The following is a 15,427-nucleotide window of genomic DNA, read 5'->3' on the forward strand; positions in this document are numbered from 1 at the left end:
GGTTCAGGGTTTTGGGGGGCTCAGGGCTGGGGCAGAGGGTTGGGGTATGGGAGGGGATCAGGGCTCTGGGCTGGGGGTGCAGGCTCTGGGCTGGGGATGAGGGGTTTGGGGTTCAGGAAGGGGTTCCGGGTTTGGGGGGCTCAGGGCTGGGGCATGGGGTTGGGGAGTGGGCTTACCTCAAGCGGCTCCCGGTCTGCCACGCAGCAGGGGTGCTAAGGCAGGCTTCCTGCCTGTCCTGGCACTGTGGACTGTGCTGCGCCCCAGAAGTGGCCAGCAGCAGGTCTGGCTTCTGGGCAGAGGCACGCAAGCAGCTCCACGCGGCTCTTGCCCGCGGGCACCCCCACCCCCGGCTGCCATTGGCCAGTTCCTGGCCAATGGGAGTGCAGAGCTGATGCTCAGGGTGGGGACAGTGCACGGAGCCTCATGGCCCCCCTGCCTAGGAGTCGGACCTGCTGCTGGCCACTTCCAGGGCGCAGCGCAGTGTCAGAACAGGTAGGGACTAGCCAGGCAGCACCGCCGATGGGACTTTTAATGGCCTGGTTGGCAGTGCTGACCAGAGCCGCCGTGACCCAGTACCTTACATTCTGTGACCCTGTACTGGGTCACGACCCACAGTTTGAAAACCACTGCCCTAGAAAGCGAACCAAACGTTTGGGAAAATATAATTCTCTCCAGCAGAGGGCAGTGCTACATGCACATTAATCTTGTCTCTTCATTAATATAGGTTGAAATTATTTGTTTATTTTAAAAAATAATATAAACATCCTTAAAGAAACAGTGACAAAGAAATACCAGATTACCATTCTGCTTTGCTTTGCTGGCCCACTCAGAGACTTCATCTTGGGCTCGTCCATCTGTAAACACTATAGACACCCTGGGCACTTCTGCTGAAAATGGCCTTGCCCCTTCTGCTTCAGTAAAGCTTCTCTCAAACATTTGTTTCAAGGCAAGTCCAGTCATGGAGCCTTTCCCCATGTATTTCATTTGGGATACTGCTTTTTTCATGTCTTTGGCTGTGCTGAATTGTCTTAATGTGAACTCTGTGCGAACTTGAGAGGAATACTGCAGCAAACCAACTCGAGCAGCTTTGGGAGAAATCTCAAGAGAATCCAAGATTCCAGAGACAAATTCCTTTACAACTTCAAAATTATCCTCTCCAAGACTTTTTGATCCATCAATCACGAACACCAGATCAATTGGGCCTTCAGTGCATCCTGTATAAATAAAATAAAAGCAAAGATTTTAAAGAGAGGAAGGATTTCTCAGTGGTTAGGGAACTAGCCTGGGACTTAGGTTCAGTTCCTTCCTGAGCAAGTCTCTCACTTTGTCTGTGCCTCAGTTCCCCATCTGTAAAATGGGGATGATGATACTTTGTTACCTCGCGGGCATTATGAGGATAAATACATTACAGATTGTAGGGCTACCATATGTCCGGATTTCCCCGGACAGGTCCGGCTTTTCGTTCTATAAATAGCCGTCCGGGGGGGATTTTTAAAAATCTAAAAATGTCCGGGATTTCCCCAGTCGGCTATTTATAGATCGAAAAGCGGCGGCCAAGTGCCGCTGGGCAGCCAAAGCCCCTTCCCGGCTCCCCCCATCCCCTGCAGCCTTACCACTCCGCTGGCCCCGCAGCTATCTTCCCCCTCCTCCCCTCCCCTGAACGCTCCGCCCCCTGCTCCCCTGATTCCCGCGAAGCTCGAAATGAAGCAGGGGCAGGCCGGCGGCGGCAGCAGCAGGTAAGCTGGGGGGGAGGAGGAGGAGAGCTCCGGGGAGGCGCGGCCCTGGCCAAGCGGCGCCCGGCGGCCCCAGCAGCACCGGCCCGCGCCCCAGCACCCCCGGACCCGGCCCGGCCCAGGCGCCAGCAGTGCCGGCCCGGCCCGGGCCCCAGCAGCGCGGGCCCCAGCACCCCCGGACCCGGCGCGGGCCCCAGCACCGCCGGCCCCAGCACCCCCGGACCCGGCCCGGGCCCCAGCAGCGCCGGCCCCAGCACCCCCGGACCCGGCCCGGCCCAGGCCCCAGCAGCGCCGGCCCCAGCACCCCCGGACCCGGCCCGGCCCAGGCCCCAGCAGCGCCGGCCCCAGCGCCGGCCCCAGCACCGCCGGCCCGGGCCGGGCCCCAGCAGCGCCGGCCCCAGCAGCGCCGGCCCGGATCCGGCCCAGGCCCCAGCAGCGCCGGCCCCAGCACCCCCGGACCCGGCCCGGCCCAGGCCCCAGCAGCGCCAGCCTGGCCCGGGCCCCAGCAGCGCCGGCCCCAGCACCCCCGGCCCGGGCCCCAGCACCCCCGGCCCGGGCCCCAGCAGCGCCGGCCCCCAGCACCCCCGGCCCGGCCCCCAGCATGCCCGGCCCGGCCCCCAGCACGCCAGCACCCCTGGCCCGGCTCGGGCCCCAGCAGCGCCGGCTGAGCACCTCCGGCCCGACCCCAAGCCCTGCAACCCCGGACGGAGCGCAGCCCGATTCCTGGGCTCTTTAAAGCTGGCCCTGGTCAGGGGACAGGGAGGGGGGGTTGGATGGGTCGGGAGTTTTGGGGGGGGGGCTACCAGGGGGGCAAGGGTGTGGAGAGGGGTTGCGACAGTCATGGACAGGGAGTGGGGGGGTTAGATGGGTCTGGAGGGGCTGTCTGGGGGCCAGGGGTGTGGAGAGGGTTTGGGACAGTCAGGGACAGGGAGCAGGGGGGGTTAGATGGGTCTGGGGTTCTGAGAGGGCTGTCAGGGGGCAGGGGTGTGGAGAGTGGTCGAGGCAGGCAGGTAGCAGAGGGGGTTGGATGGGTCAGGAGTTCTGGGGGTCCTGTCGGGGGCAGGGAGCAGTTGGATAGGGCATGGGAGTCACCAGGGGTCTGTCTGGGGGCAGGGGTTTGAATATGGGGTGGGAGTGTGGATAAGGGTCGGGGCAGTCAGGGGACAGGTAGGGTAGTAGGGCATTTTCAGGAGGGGGCAGTCAGGGGACAAGAAGCAGGGGGGCTTAGATAAGCGGTGGGATCCTAGGGGGCAGTTAGTGGCAGGGGTCCCAGGAGGGGGCAGTCAGGGGACAAGGAGCGGGGGGTTGGGGGTTCTGAGGGGGGCAATCAGGGGGTGGGAAGTGGGAGGGAGTGGATGGGGGTGGAGCTGGGGCGGGGTAGAGCGGGGCTCCTCCCCCCCCCCCGTGTCCTCTTTTTTGCTTGTAGAAATATGGTAACCCTACAGATTGTGAGGTGCTCATGGTGATGAAGGCCATAAAAATACCTCAGATGAAGGAAAATATGACTTAATGGGAGCCCAATAAAGAAGTATGACAAGATCCAGAATAGATTGAAACCACCTCCCCTCACAATCAGATGCTCGAGTTAACAGCTTGAATTCTCATATCCTGTTTTCATCATTTTTTGAAATTCCACACTGAAAAAATGTGTAAAAGAAAACTGGACAGAACATAGGTCATATTTGAATTCAGGCCTGAGTAACTGTTTAATGAAAGTTAGCATTACTAGATGTCCGAAGCAGATTTCTAGCTTGTAGGCAAACGGTTATTAAAGTAAGGTCATCCACTTGCCCTAGACTCTGCCTCCACCTCTCAGCATTACTGTCCCAGTGTCATTTCATTGTCCTGAGAACATGTGGAATGAGTGGATGTGTATATGTTGACAAGTTATTAAATATAATTAAACACTATGTTGTGGGCCTAAGCAGAAGTCTGCCTACCAGCTCCTTATTGTATGGCTCTTCTTGTGTCCTATTTTCAAGAGGCATCTGTTAGCAGTTACGAACGAACTGCAGTAAGACATGTACACTCTAACCTGGAATCTTCAAGACCAAGTAACTTATGGCTACCAGGCTGTAACAGCTAATTGGCCTTTGAAGATATTGGGGTGTCCCCCTGAGGTGGAGGAAGGGGACACTGATCTCTACAAAGCACTCTAACCATGCGGAAGGAAGTGGAGGCTCTCTCACATCAATAAGACACCCAAAATTGTTTCCTGCTCAATTTCCTGGACTGGTCATCCAAGGACGAAGAGGTGAAAGATTCTGACCCTCAGCTAAGCAAAGCCTGAAATCTACATCTGAGAGAGAAAAGACCAGGCTATCCCCTCACCCCCACGTCAAAAAGCTTCAAGTTTCATTTGATCATTTATAAAGATACAGGTAAATATCACTAGGCTATGTCTACATTACAGACCTTACAGTGTCGCAGTTGTACTGCTACAGCTGCCCAGCTTTAATGTCTCCTGTGTAGCCACTCTGTGCCGGTGGGAGAGAGCTCTCCTGCCAGCATAATTAAAGCACTCCCAACAAGTGGCGGTAGCTATGTCGGCAGGAGACCATCTCCCGCCAACATAGCCCTGTCCACACTGGCACATTTGTCGGTGAAACTTATGTTGGTCAGGGGGTGTTTTTACCAACAAAAGTGCTAGTGTAGACAAAACCTTAGTTCCAAAACTAAGGCCTAGTCTACACTTAAAATTAGATGGACCTAGCTATGTTGCTCAGGGCTGCAAAAAATTTCTCCCTAAACCTGTTAGTGAGAGAACTGTGGATTAAATAAGTGTCATTCTGAAACTGCTACGTGTGGGATTCTAGAAAACATTTTGTATCTGTGCAAGACTGGCAGAAAGATGCAGCCATTGTGTTAAAGTGGGGAGGGAAAATAGATTAAATAAACAACAATGTGATGTAGTTTCTGTGAACAGTGAAGTTTAATGGGAGAGAGCAGCTAAAGGAGGCCTGGTCTACAATAGATGGTTAGGTCGATGTAAGCTGCCTTGTGTTGACCTCGCTGTGGAAGTTTCTTCGCTTAAATTTGGTTCCTGCCGATGTAAGAGCCTCTCTACCCTGATTTAGTAACACCATCCCGAGCAGTGTAGAGTCATGGGCTATGTAATTAGGTTGATGCAGTGTCAGTGTAGACCCTGTGTTGCTTACGTGGACTGTTTCTGGCTTTCAGGAGCTGTCTCATAGTGACAATACAATCGAGACTAGCACTCCTGGTGAAGACATACACCACTGACACAATGAGCTGAGTTGCATACACACAAGCAATTTAATAACTGCTGTGGCTGTATGCCAATGTAAGTTAGGTTGACATAATTTTGTAGTGTAAATATGGCCCATGAAATCATTCTAAGGGCTGTATTTACTTAAAACCAAGGCAAGGACTTGATTTTTAGCTGAATGTCTTAACTTAAAGGGAACAGCTTCTCCCCTTAACCTTCCTGTAAAACACTGAGAGTTTTTTCGTTATAATTAATACAATCAATAATTGTAATACTCGATGAGCCAAATAAACTGAACCAGTGACTTACTGATTATACTTCATTTATAACCTTGATTTGATTATTGCACTGTATTACTGTAAATTAAGTTAAGCAAGTTAGGAAAACTATAAGTTAAATTAGCTAATGACATATTTCATTTAAACATATATTTGTTTTATAACTGCTTGCTTAATGTTTAATACATTTATAAGAGATACACTGGACTGGCTTATCTCTCAAAATTTCAGCAAAGACAATTTCAACGTAGAGGTAAAAGGTGAAGCCATTAAAAAACATTGCTGAGACCATCCTGTATTTTAATTACCTAAAACACCACTCTATTATCCCTACAAAACGAAAAGCAATAAAATGGCAATGACAACGGCCAATCAACATTTTAGTCCTAACTTTATAATGACATGGGGGGTACAAAATGGATTTCTGAAAATAAGTACAGATTGTATGAAAATTCCTTTTCCCCTCCCCCTCCTCAACACACATTCAATGTGCCTATGTGCGGTGACGATGATATTTATCACCTAGTCATGCCACACCAGTAATGTGCTATCTAAGGGCAATATTCTGCTCTTCAGATCCACACTTCTCTGTGCTTGATTTCTCAGCAAAACTCTCACTGATTTTCACCAGCATAGAGATACCAAGTGAAAAATATGCACTTAGGAAGGATCTGTACTGTGGACAGGAGAATAGAATTTTGCCCTATGTTTGACATCAAACACCATTCCCACTGCTTCTGGGATCTTCTAGTAGAGCCATAATTTATAACCGTCTCTTGGAATGCAGCACAGAAAAAAATAAACGAACAAAACATGAAAACTAAATACTCTACTCCATCACACCATTATCAGGAAATAGCATTTAGTTTCTATTCCAGTATTGTCTAGCATGCCATACTGTGACAGGAGCGTTGAGGATTAACAGAAGCAGGGCTGGACTATGCTTGCCGGGCCTTCCTCTTCCTTCTAACAGCTCTCTCCATCCAAGTCTAAGTTTGTGGGAAAGTCTCAGAGAGGGGAGGGAACAGAAGTGGGAAGGATGGTGGCTTTTCTGCTGAGTGGAAGGAGACAAGACAGAGACAGGAGCTGCCTGTATCCTTTAGTTTAGAGACCTCAGCAGGAATATTTTTGGTATTGTTCTAATTATTTAGTAATAGGATTTTAACTCCCAGTCTCTTGGATTTGAGTTAATGCCCAAGCCATCTGATAAGGAACAATAAACTGAGGATTGTACTTTTTGCAAAGGATTAAAAAAAACTCCAAAAATTTAATGTAAAACCTGTTTCAAATTTATTCCAAATCCATTAGATCCATTAAACAGAAAACTCTAGAGACAAAAATGGAAATGGTCAGCTAAAATGAGCAAAAATATTGCAAAGTGTATGTGTTTGGGGGTATATTGTATGGATATATACCTGTATTCTATATCAATCTCTCATACACACACAGCACATATGCAATTCACAGGTTAGTAGAAAGCAGTGGATGATACACAGTTTCTGTCATGAAGTAGGACCGGTTCTCCACAGTTCAACAAAGCAGTTACTATGCTTTACTGTGAGAAAGAAGCACATTTAAGGAATTTTTGGAATTAGTTTATCTTATAAACAAAACTTGGTACCAGCATAAACAGTCTGTTCATGTAATCATGGTAAATAACTTCAAAATGCCAAACAATCAGGATACCTTTTATTTTTACCATACAGTCTACATTGGATTAAAAATGATACAAGCAAGAAGCATTTGGAAAGATTAATTTCTAAAAGGAAGACAAAACCACACTTTTACCATACAACACTAGAGGGAACCAGTCATATCTAAATCACTACTCAGTCTCTCCCCCTGGGGTTCAAGAGAAGGGGTTCTTATTTGCTATGTTTTAATTCAAATGTTAAAAAATGGAATGGACTGCACAGGTGAGGTCTCAGCCGGCATTTTTTTTTTTATTATCATTGTCTATCTCTAATCTTAAAGCAATCAGAGTACAGAGACCTGGAAGTGGAATCAGAAAGCAAATTTCAGACACTAAGGGTACGTCTTCACTTACTGGAGGGTCCGGCGGCAGGCAATCGATGTTCTGGGATCGATCCCGGAAGTGCTCGCCGTCGACACCAGTACTCCAGCTCGGCGAGAGGAGTATGCGGCATCGACGGGGGAGCCTTCCTGCCACGTCTGGACCCACGGTAAGTTCGGACTAAGGTACTTCGAATTCAGCTACGTTATTAACGTAGCTAAATTTGTGTACCTTAGTCCGAAGTGGAGACTTAGTGGGGACCAGGCCTAAGAAACAGTTTACATTTCTGAAGGACGGTGTTGCAAGCTGGTTCCTTGAGGTAGGTCAGATCTGTCTTTGCCTACTGTCTTTTAAAATAAAATTTCTCCCTTCACCAATTATATTTTCCCATTATATTCATCACTTGACCTAAGTTCAAGCGCTAACAACATGTACCATGCTAACAGGTGGTACATATGAATGAAACAACTGCCTATACTTTAAGAAATGTTCCCTTATGCCTAGTCCAGTTCAAGGGCAGCTACAGTTCTGAAGAATTTAGTAAATAATAATACCTCACTTTGAAGATTAAGGGCCACAATATGATGATAGGTATGCTGGGGAGGACTAAGGGTGGGGAGGAGAAGGCGGCACATTTCACAGTAGCCTACACACACAGGAGGTAGCCATAATTTTAGCCAAAGGCAGTGAGGAATATGATGTGGGCTAATCCTGCTGGGAGTGAACCAGTGGGCCTAGAGGAGGCAGACCATAGGTAGTGATGCTACTGTATCCCCAGCAAGGCCTGTACTTGATGGGTTTACCTGTTGTATAGGTGTAGAAAGCCCCTCTGCCACAGACTTCCTCTGTGTCCTTAAGCAAGACACTTAGGAGCTTCACCCTGCAAGGTACTGAAAATTTTAACTCCAATCCAGCAAAACACTTAGAATCATAGATTCCAAGGCCAGAAAGGATCATTGTGATCATCTAGTCTGAGGAGCACGGATAGTCCTATTGGCTTTGTGTGCTTAAAGTTACACATATGGGAGTATTCATGTACTTAAGTGCTTTGGCTGGATCAGAAACAGTGCTCAGAACTTTACAGGATTGAGCCTTTAATCTCTCAGTGCCTCAGTTCCTTATTTGTAAAATGGAGATAATAATACACCTGTACTTCACAGGTGTGTTGTGATGCTAAATTTATTAATGTATTTAGATAGGTGTTTAGAAAGATTACTCTGATCAGTGCCAAAGAAAGCCTTGATATGAACGTACTAATTGTGCTGCGTTCAGATATGTATTTGTCAGTTTTGTAAGAAATGAATGACCACCAAACATTTGACCTTATTCGGAAGTTTTCCTCTGTATTGCAAATCTTACTAAAAACAAAATATATTTGTGCTTTCTTTTTTATCATCCCCTCTCATCTGAAACTTTAGGTTTTTCTCCCTAATTGCTTCCTAACACTGAAGGAACTTTAAGATAAATCAAATGTTGCTAGCTCCAACCTCATCACTGCTATAACCATGGACAGAAAAAAGAACACCTTTGTCTAGTTAACATTAGGCTAAATCCTCCTGTATTCACTCAGTCAAAATTCTCACCAACTTCTAAGGGAAATGTGACTGAGCAGGGACTGGAGGATTTGCACCTTTATTTCTTTCGGACTTGCAATGTCTCCTCTGACCACCCCAAATTAACTTTGATTTATAACTTTTACTGGTGTCAAGATCAGTGTGTACTTTCCTAGTTGTAATTCATGATCGACAATATTCAAATTAGATGGAGATTTTTCTCTCTCCTTTGCTAGGTATTCTAAAGAAAAGGTTTATATAGTGTACGAAAATACTAAGCTCTGGTTAGCTGACCATGTGCCCAGTTTAGCTATGCTTTTCATAGTAACAATAACAAACTTAAACTAATATGTTAATATCAACTAGTAATAAATCCAGTCTGCAACTTGGCTTAGTTTCTCAAAATACAAATACATACTGGGATACAGCTATGTTTACATTCCAGATGCCATTATCCTGTTCCTTTTCTCTAAGCAATTTAAAATATTTATTATTCTTTACATGTAAATAAAACTTAAAAGCCAACATCCATATATGTTTAGACAGTAATTAATTATTGCAGCCTAACGTATCTGTAGGAAAGAGCCAAGAGGTCTTTTGTATATTTTGCAGCATTCTTCCATTGACAGAGGTCAGCAAGGCTACTTGCCTATGCTTTATAAGAGACTTCTAAAAAGTGTCTATTTTTTGTCACAGGCCCCAGTTTGGGGCCCTACTCACATTACAGGAAAGGGTCTGTAACTTTCTTACCACTGTTTAGGCTGATTGCACACTGCATCCTGAAGGTGATCATCATCCTGGTGCATGAAAGAACTGAGGAATGGGGATCCTTGGCTGTAGGCTGACCAGATAGCAAGTGTCAAAAATCGAGACAAGAGATGTGTGTGTGTGGGGGGGGGGGAGTGGGGTAATAGGTGCCTATGTGAGAAAAAGACCCCAAAATCGGGACTCTCCCTATAAAATTGGGACATCTGGTCACCCTACTTGACTGTCCTTGGCAGTGGGAGTTTCCCATTCCCTCAAACAGAACTCCACTGATCCTGCTTCTCCTTCGTTAAGTTCTGCAGCCCAAGCAGGGATTAATCCATGACCCATGGTCCTAGGCAGTGAGAAGGTTTGGGCAGGTCCATGAGCATTATATTGCCCTTTGGGGGACAGATCGTCCAACCTAAGATTAGAATGGACATCCTTTGTTGCGGAGCCAGGCTGGGTCATGCAGCTTTGATGGACTGAACACTGCAGAAGTTCCTAGGACTTTATATAGTAGTAGAAATGTACATGGTAGTTCATAAAATGGTGGAAGGGAAAGAGGGGGGCGGAGTTTCTGTCCCAAACACCTAACAATCTAATTTAGGAAAACATTGATAAATGGGACAATGGTCAAGGCTTTTCATGTTAAAAGATAGGAACGTTAAGCCCGATGTTCTTTTAAATCAAGAAATGCAACCCTATGGTACATGAACCTAATTAAAGTGCAAGTTCCTTGGCAACTTGATTTTTACTTTTGGCTCTTTTCCTGATGTGTGGAAAGAATGATTGCTATACTCGCTGGCTTACAAGGACAATCATTCTTACTTTCTTAATAGCTTTTGCTTCCAAAATCTTCAGGTTAAGTGGTTCAACCTCAAATTTGATATGATTTTTGAAGACGGAATGCTGGATCAGTTCATTTTAAAATCAAACAAGCAGTTGCTCAATGAACGAAATGTACAGTAAGGATCAGGTTACTTACTTCTGCACATTTTCCCATCTTCTTGTAGTACAAATCCCTCATGGCACTTGCAGACGTAGGAATGGTCATTATTAATGCAAATATGTTCACAGCCATGATCAACCGTTTTGCAGAGGTCTTTATCTGAGAGAGAGTTGCTAGTTAAAATGCTTTTATAAATGGGATTACAAGGACAATCTGCCATGAAATATCAGGTTACTTACTTCTACATGTTTTCCCATCCTCTCTCAGTACAAATCCCTCATGGCACTTGCAGATGTATGAACTGTCAGTATTAACGCAAATATGTTCACAGCCAGGGTCAACTGATTTGCAGGCATCCTTATCTGGGAACAGATTAGATATTTAATATTTTATAAATGCAAAAATTACAAGGACGATCTTCCAAGGAAAGGGCACTTAAGATTTTCATTCTCTCATGTAGTGATATCAGCATGAAGTGTACAGTAAATATCAGCCTACTTACTTCTGCATGTTTTCCCATCCTTTCTTAGTATGAACCCCTCATGGCACTGGCAGGTGTATGAAATGTCATCATTAACACAAACCTGTTCACAGCCATGGTCAATGGACTTACAGAGGTCTTTATCTGAGAACAGTTGAGAGTTGGCTGGTTAGAACTACTTTGCATTTATAAAAGATTAGACAGATATTTCTCAAGTAAGAAAGCAATGAAATTCCTTCTTTTTTTTTGTCCTCCGTAGACATAAATGTACTTCAAAGATCAAGCTACTTACTTCTGCATGTTTTCCCATCCTCTCTTAGCACAAATCCCTCATGGCACTGACAGGTGTATGAATTATCATTATTTACACAAACATGTTCACAACCATGGTTGACTGATTTGCAGACGTTCTTATCTGGGAATAGTTAAAATATTTAATATAGTTTGCTAGTTAAAACATATCTATAAATGCAAAAATTACAAGGACAATCTTCCAGAAAGAGAGCAATGAAGTTCCTTCTCTTTTTGTCTGCTGAAGAAACATATGTACAGTAAAGATCAATCTACTTACTTCTGCACGTTTTCCCATCCTCCCGCAGTACAAATCCCTCCTGGCACTTACAGATGTAGGAATTGTCATTATTAACACAAATATGTTCACAACCATGGTCAAATGATTTGCAGACATCCTTATCTGAGAATAGTTGAGAGAGTTCGCTAGTTAAAACACTTCTACAAATACAAACATTACAAGGATAATCTTCCATTAGAGATCAGACTACTTACTTCTGCACGTTTTCCCATCCTCCCGCAGTACAAATCCCTTACGGCACTTGCAGATGTAGGAATTGTCCATATTAACACAAACATGTTCACAACCATGGTCAACTGATTTGCAGAGGTCTTTATCTGAGGATAGATTAGATATTTAATACGGTTTACTAGGGACATTCTTTCAGTAAAAGAGCAATGAAGTTCTTTCTTTCTTTGCCTGCTGCACACACAAATGTATGGCAAAAATCAGGTTACTTACTTCTGCACGTTTTCCCATCTTCCCGCAGTGCAAATCCCTTATGGCACTTGCAGATGTAGGAATTGTCGCTATTAACACAAACATGTTCACAACCATGGTCAACTGATTTGCAGAGGTCTTTATCTGAGAATAATTTAGACAGAAAAGAAAGTTTGCTAGTTAAAATTTTTATAAATGCAAAGGTTAAAAGGTCTCAGTTTTCCAGTGAAAGAGCCCTGCAGCTCATAATCTTTCATGTGTTTGCTCAGTGGAATCCAGCAATGCATTTCCAACAACCTCTGACTCTTTCATCTTTTGTTTTTAACAAGCAAGCACATCTTCCTCCTCCTCCTAATCCATGGTCTCTTTATTAAGGGGAAAAAAATCAGAAAGCATAGTAACTAGGGGCTAGATTTTCAAAGTTGTTTAGGGGCCTAAAGATGCAGGTAGGCCCCTAGTGAGATTTTCAAAAGTACCTAGGTGTCTAACTCTCACTGAAACCAAGGGGAATTAAGTGCCTAAATGCCACTGAGGAGCTAGGTATAGTGCTTTTGAAAATCCCCTAGGTGAGCACCTAAATACCTTTAAAAAAATCCAGCCCTGGGTCACTGGCCTCTAAGGAGTAAGAAGATTTTGAACTGTCAAGTTATTTACATTTCAATCCAGCTTTTCCTGTGGAAAACAAGATATTTATCGTCATCTTACTACCTTCAAGCAAAAATACCTGCTGAAACCCAGAACACCCAGGCTTTTTGCCTCTGTGGTTAAATAGATATTTTTTTTTGGTAATAAAATAGGGTTACAAAAGCTCAGCTTATGTGGGGTTTAAGGTTGGTGTAAATGATCTGTTGTATTATGTGCTGTGATGCCCACAGGAAATCGTCAGCTGATAATGGGTAGGCAGATGGCCAGTGAGGACTACTGATATTTCATTTAATTTTAGCTATGACTTATACTGTATTTAAAACAAAACAAAAATTAAAAGCTAAACAATCATGTACTAAATATCTTTGTTATGCTCATTTTCCTTCCCCTTTTCTCTCTCTTTGTTATACTCCCTTGTTCCAGCTTGTTTTAAGTCCTGCACAGAGCATGTCACGGGATCCACTCACCATTAGGGCACTTCCTCCTGGCCATTCTGGGATTAGCACCTTCCAGCGGCTGTACATGCCTCTGGTAGCTTGTTGCACGCTCCGTTGCTGCTCTCTCTCCAGGAGCTACAGCTTCCGCTTTGTGACTTGGCCCTCTGGCCAGCTCACTGTGCTCTTCCCCTTGCAGGTATCAAAGTCTTTCAGGGCAAACTGTCTCAGGCAGTCTGCGCTCCACTGTCTGGTCTGTGCCACTTCCCCAGTGGCTTTGGGGAAACTGGGGCCCGCCCTCTAATCTGGCTTCCAGTTCAGGGATCCTCTCATCAACAGCCAAGGTCTGCACTATCCTATTCCTTGCTGCTTTTCCTAAGCCCTTCCTATCCTTTCTGGCTCTCCCTCCTCTCTGGGTTTTCCAGCCAAAAATCCCTTCTCCCAGGGAGTAACTGTAGGCTGCTTGCCGTTGTGACCCCAAACACACCTCCCTTCTCCCAGGGAATGACTGCAGACTACTTCCCCACAGCCTCCTCTGCTATCAGCTTCCTGTCTTTATAAACCTCACCCAGCTTCTTCCTCCTCATCCCATCAGGGGATTATTCAGCTGTAGCCTGTCTGGTTAAATGGCCCCGCTCCTCAACTTGGCCTACATTAACCCTTTCAGGGCAAGTGTGGGGTGAACACCCCATCACAGAGCTCAATGCCAGTGCAGGAGTCTGCTTGCATGTAACTTCTTGCAGGATCAAGTCCTCAGGTTGTATATACTTTAGGGAAGGGAGCATGTCTTTCTATATGTTTGCATAGTTTAGCACAATGGGGCTCCAATTCTGATTGTGGTTTAATACAAACAGTAAATAATATTATCGATTTAATTTATCACAGTAGTACAGTGGTGGGCAACCTGCGGTCCATCAGCCCGTTAGGGTAATCCGCTGGCAGGCCGCCAGACCATTTGTTTACATTTGCATGGCCGCCCGCAGCTCCCAGTGGCCACGGTTCACCTGGCCACCACTTCCCGCAGCTCCCATTGGCTGGGAATGGTGAACCATGGCCACCGGGAGCTGCGGGTGGCCGTGCAAATGTAAACAAAAAGTCTGGCGGCCCGCCAGCAGATTACCCTGACGAGCTGTGGGTCACAGATTGCCCACCACAGCTGTAGTATCTGAGTTTTTTTAAAAGCTTTCCTAATAACATGCTTTTTAACATCAGATGAGAATCAGTTTAATGGATTAGACCTCAAACAAATGGGAATACAATTACATTACTATACACATTATGTCTAGGTGACTTTTAAAGAAGTAAGATACAATGACTGAGCAGTAGAGAGGGCTGTAATACTGAAGAAAATTTTGCAATGATTTTTTCAGATTTCATTACAGTCTTGCCCAAATTATGCAATCCCTTTTTAACGTTCTTTGTCACACAAGCAGGGCAAAGAAATGGAAACGCCATTCATATTTTGAGCTCCTTGGTTGCAGTACAAGGAGAGAGGCCGTAGAAATTTTAATCTTTTTAACCTAATTTGTGGAGAAAATTACTGTTGCCTGTTGCAAAATACAATTCTGTACTAATGTACCTTTGGTCCCCAGTTTCAGTCCCAGAGTCCAGTTTCAGAGCTACTCATTTACATTGCACATACTGATTTTATACTGTATAGATGCAGGCAACAAAAGATATGGTGCCATGTCACTTGGTCTGATAAAAACTTACGTTTACAAGTTTTCCCATCATCACGAAGCTCATATCCTTCAAAGCACTGACAAGTATAAGATTTTTCACTGTTTACACACAAATGTTCACAACCAGGGTCACTCAGTGCACAATAGTCCACTCCTGCAAATGATTGGAGTTATAAAAAGAAGTTAAAAATTCATGAATTCGCAGCTGGTCATCTCTAACACAGCTGAATGGCATCTGAACAAGCAAATACTGTATTGTTTGAACAATAATTCAGTTCTTTATCAAAAATAAATATACCTTTAAGAAACAAGAAAGGAGATTTTAGGTATGATTTAGAGTGAACCCTGTGGGCAGAGATGAGAAAAGCTATCTTTCTGTTTGTAATAGCTCAGAAAAGAGTCCAGATACTTCAATATTTTTAATAAACTATAAAGATATTTTGCTAATGATGCATATAATACACAGTTACAACCACAAGGTATCAAAACAACAGAGGTTTTCTTCTAAACATTCACCTTTCATTGATGATTCTGCGTACATACTCGATGTGAAAGCATGAGGTGGGTGAATCCCAGAACTCTCAGTGTACCTTATCTCATTGACTTCAATGGATTCTGGATTAGATCATGTGAGCTTTGATGCTGAACAATAATTGACACAAATCATTTT

At 44.9% G+C, this 15,427-nt stretch overlaps 1 protein-coding gene across 5 annotated transcripts in view; it reads right to left on the minus strand.

The window, feature by feature from the left end:
* MATN2 (matrilin 2) overlaps nucleotides 1-15,427 on the minus strand; it is a 114,240-nt gene that overhangs the window by 16,043 nt on the left and 82,770 nt on the right. For 3 of the 5 annotated variants that reach the window (XM_054017268.1, XM_054017271.1, XM_054017272.1), the window contains 9 exons: nucleotides 14,789-14,911; nucleotides 12,018-12,140; nucleotides 11,771-11,893; nucleotides 11,556-11,678; nucleotides 11,277-11,399; nucleotides 11,006-11,128; nucleotides 10,743-10,865; nucleotides 10,540-10,662; nucleotides 801-1,214 (listed from right to left, as the gene is read on the minus strand). In XM_054017268.1, the coding sequence (XP_053873243.1) occupies nucleotides 801-1,214; nucleotides 10,540-10,662; nucleotides 10,743-10,865; nucleotides 11,006-11,128; nucleotides 11,277-11,399; nucleotides 11,556-11,678; nucleotides 11,771-11,893; nucleotides 12,018-12,140; nucleotides 14,789-14,911 (1,398 nt within the window). The remainder of the gene's footprint in view (nucleotides 1-800; nucleotides 1,215-10,539; nucleotides 10,663-10,742; nucleotides 10,866-11,005; nucleotides 11,129-11,276; nucleotides 11,400-11,555; nucleotides 11,679-11,770; nucleotides 11,894-12,017; nucleotides 12,141-14,788; nucleotides 14,912-15,427) is intronic. The other 2 variants (XM_054017270.1, XM_054017269.1) reach the window with 2 other exon arrangements.

Source organism: Malaclemys terrapin, chromosome 2 (assembly GCF_027887155.1).
Source record: "Malaclemys terrapin pileata isolate rMalTer1 chromosome 2, rMalTer1.hap1, whole genome shotgun sequence".
Lineage (NCBI taxonomy): Eukaryota > Metazoa > Chordata > Testudines > Emydidae > Malaclemys > Malaclemys terrapin.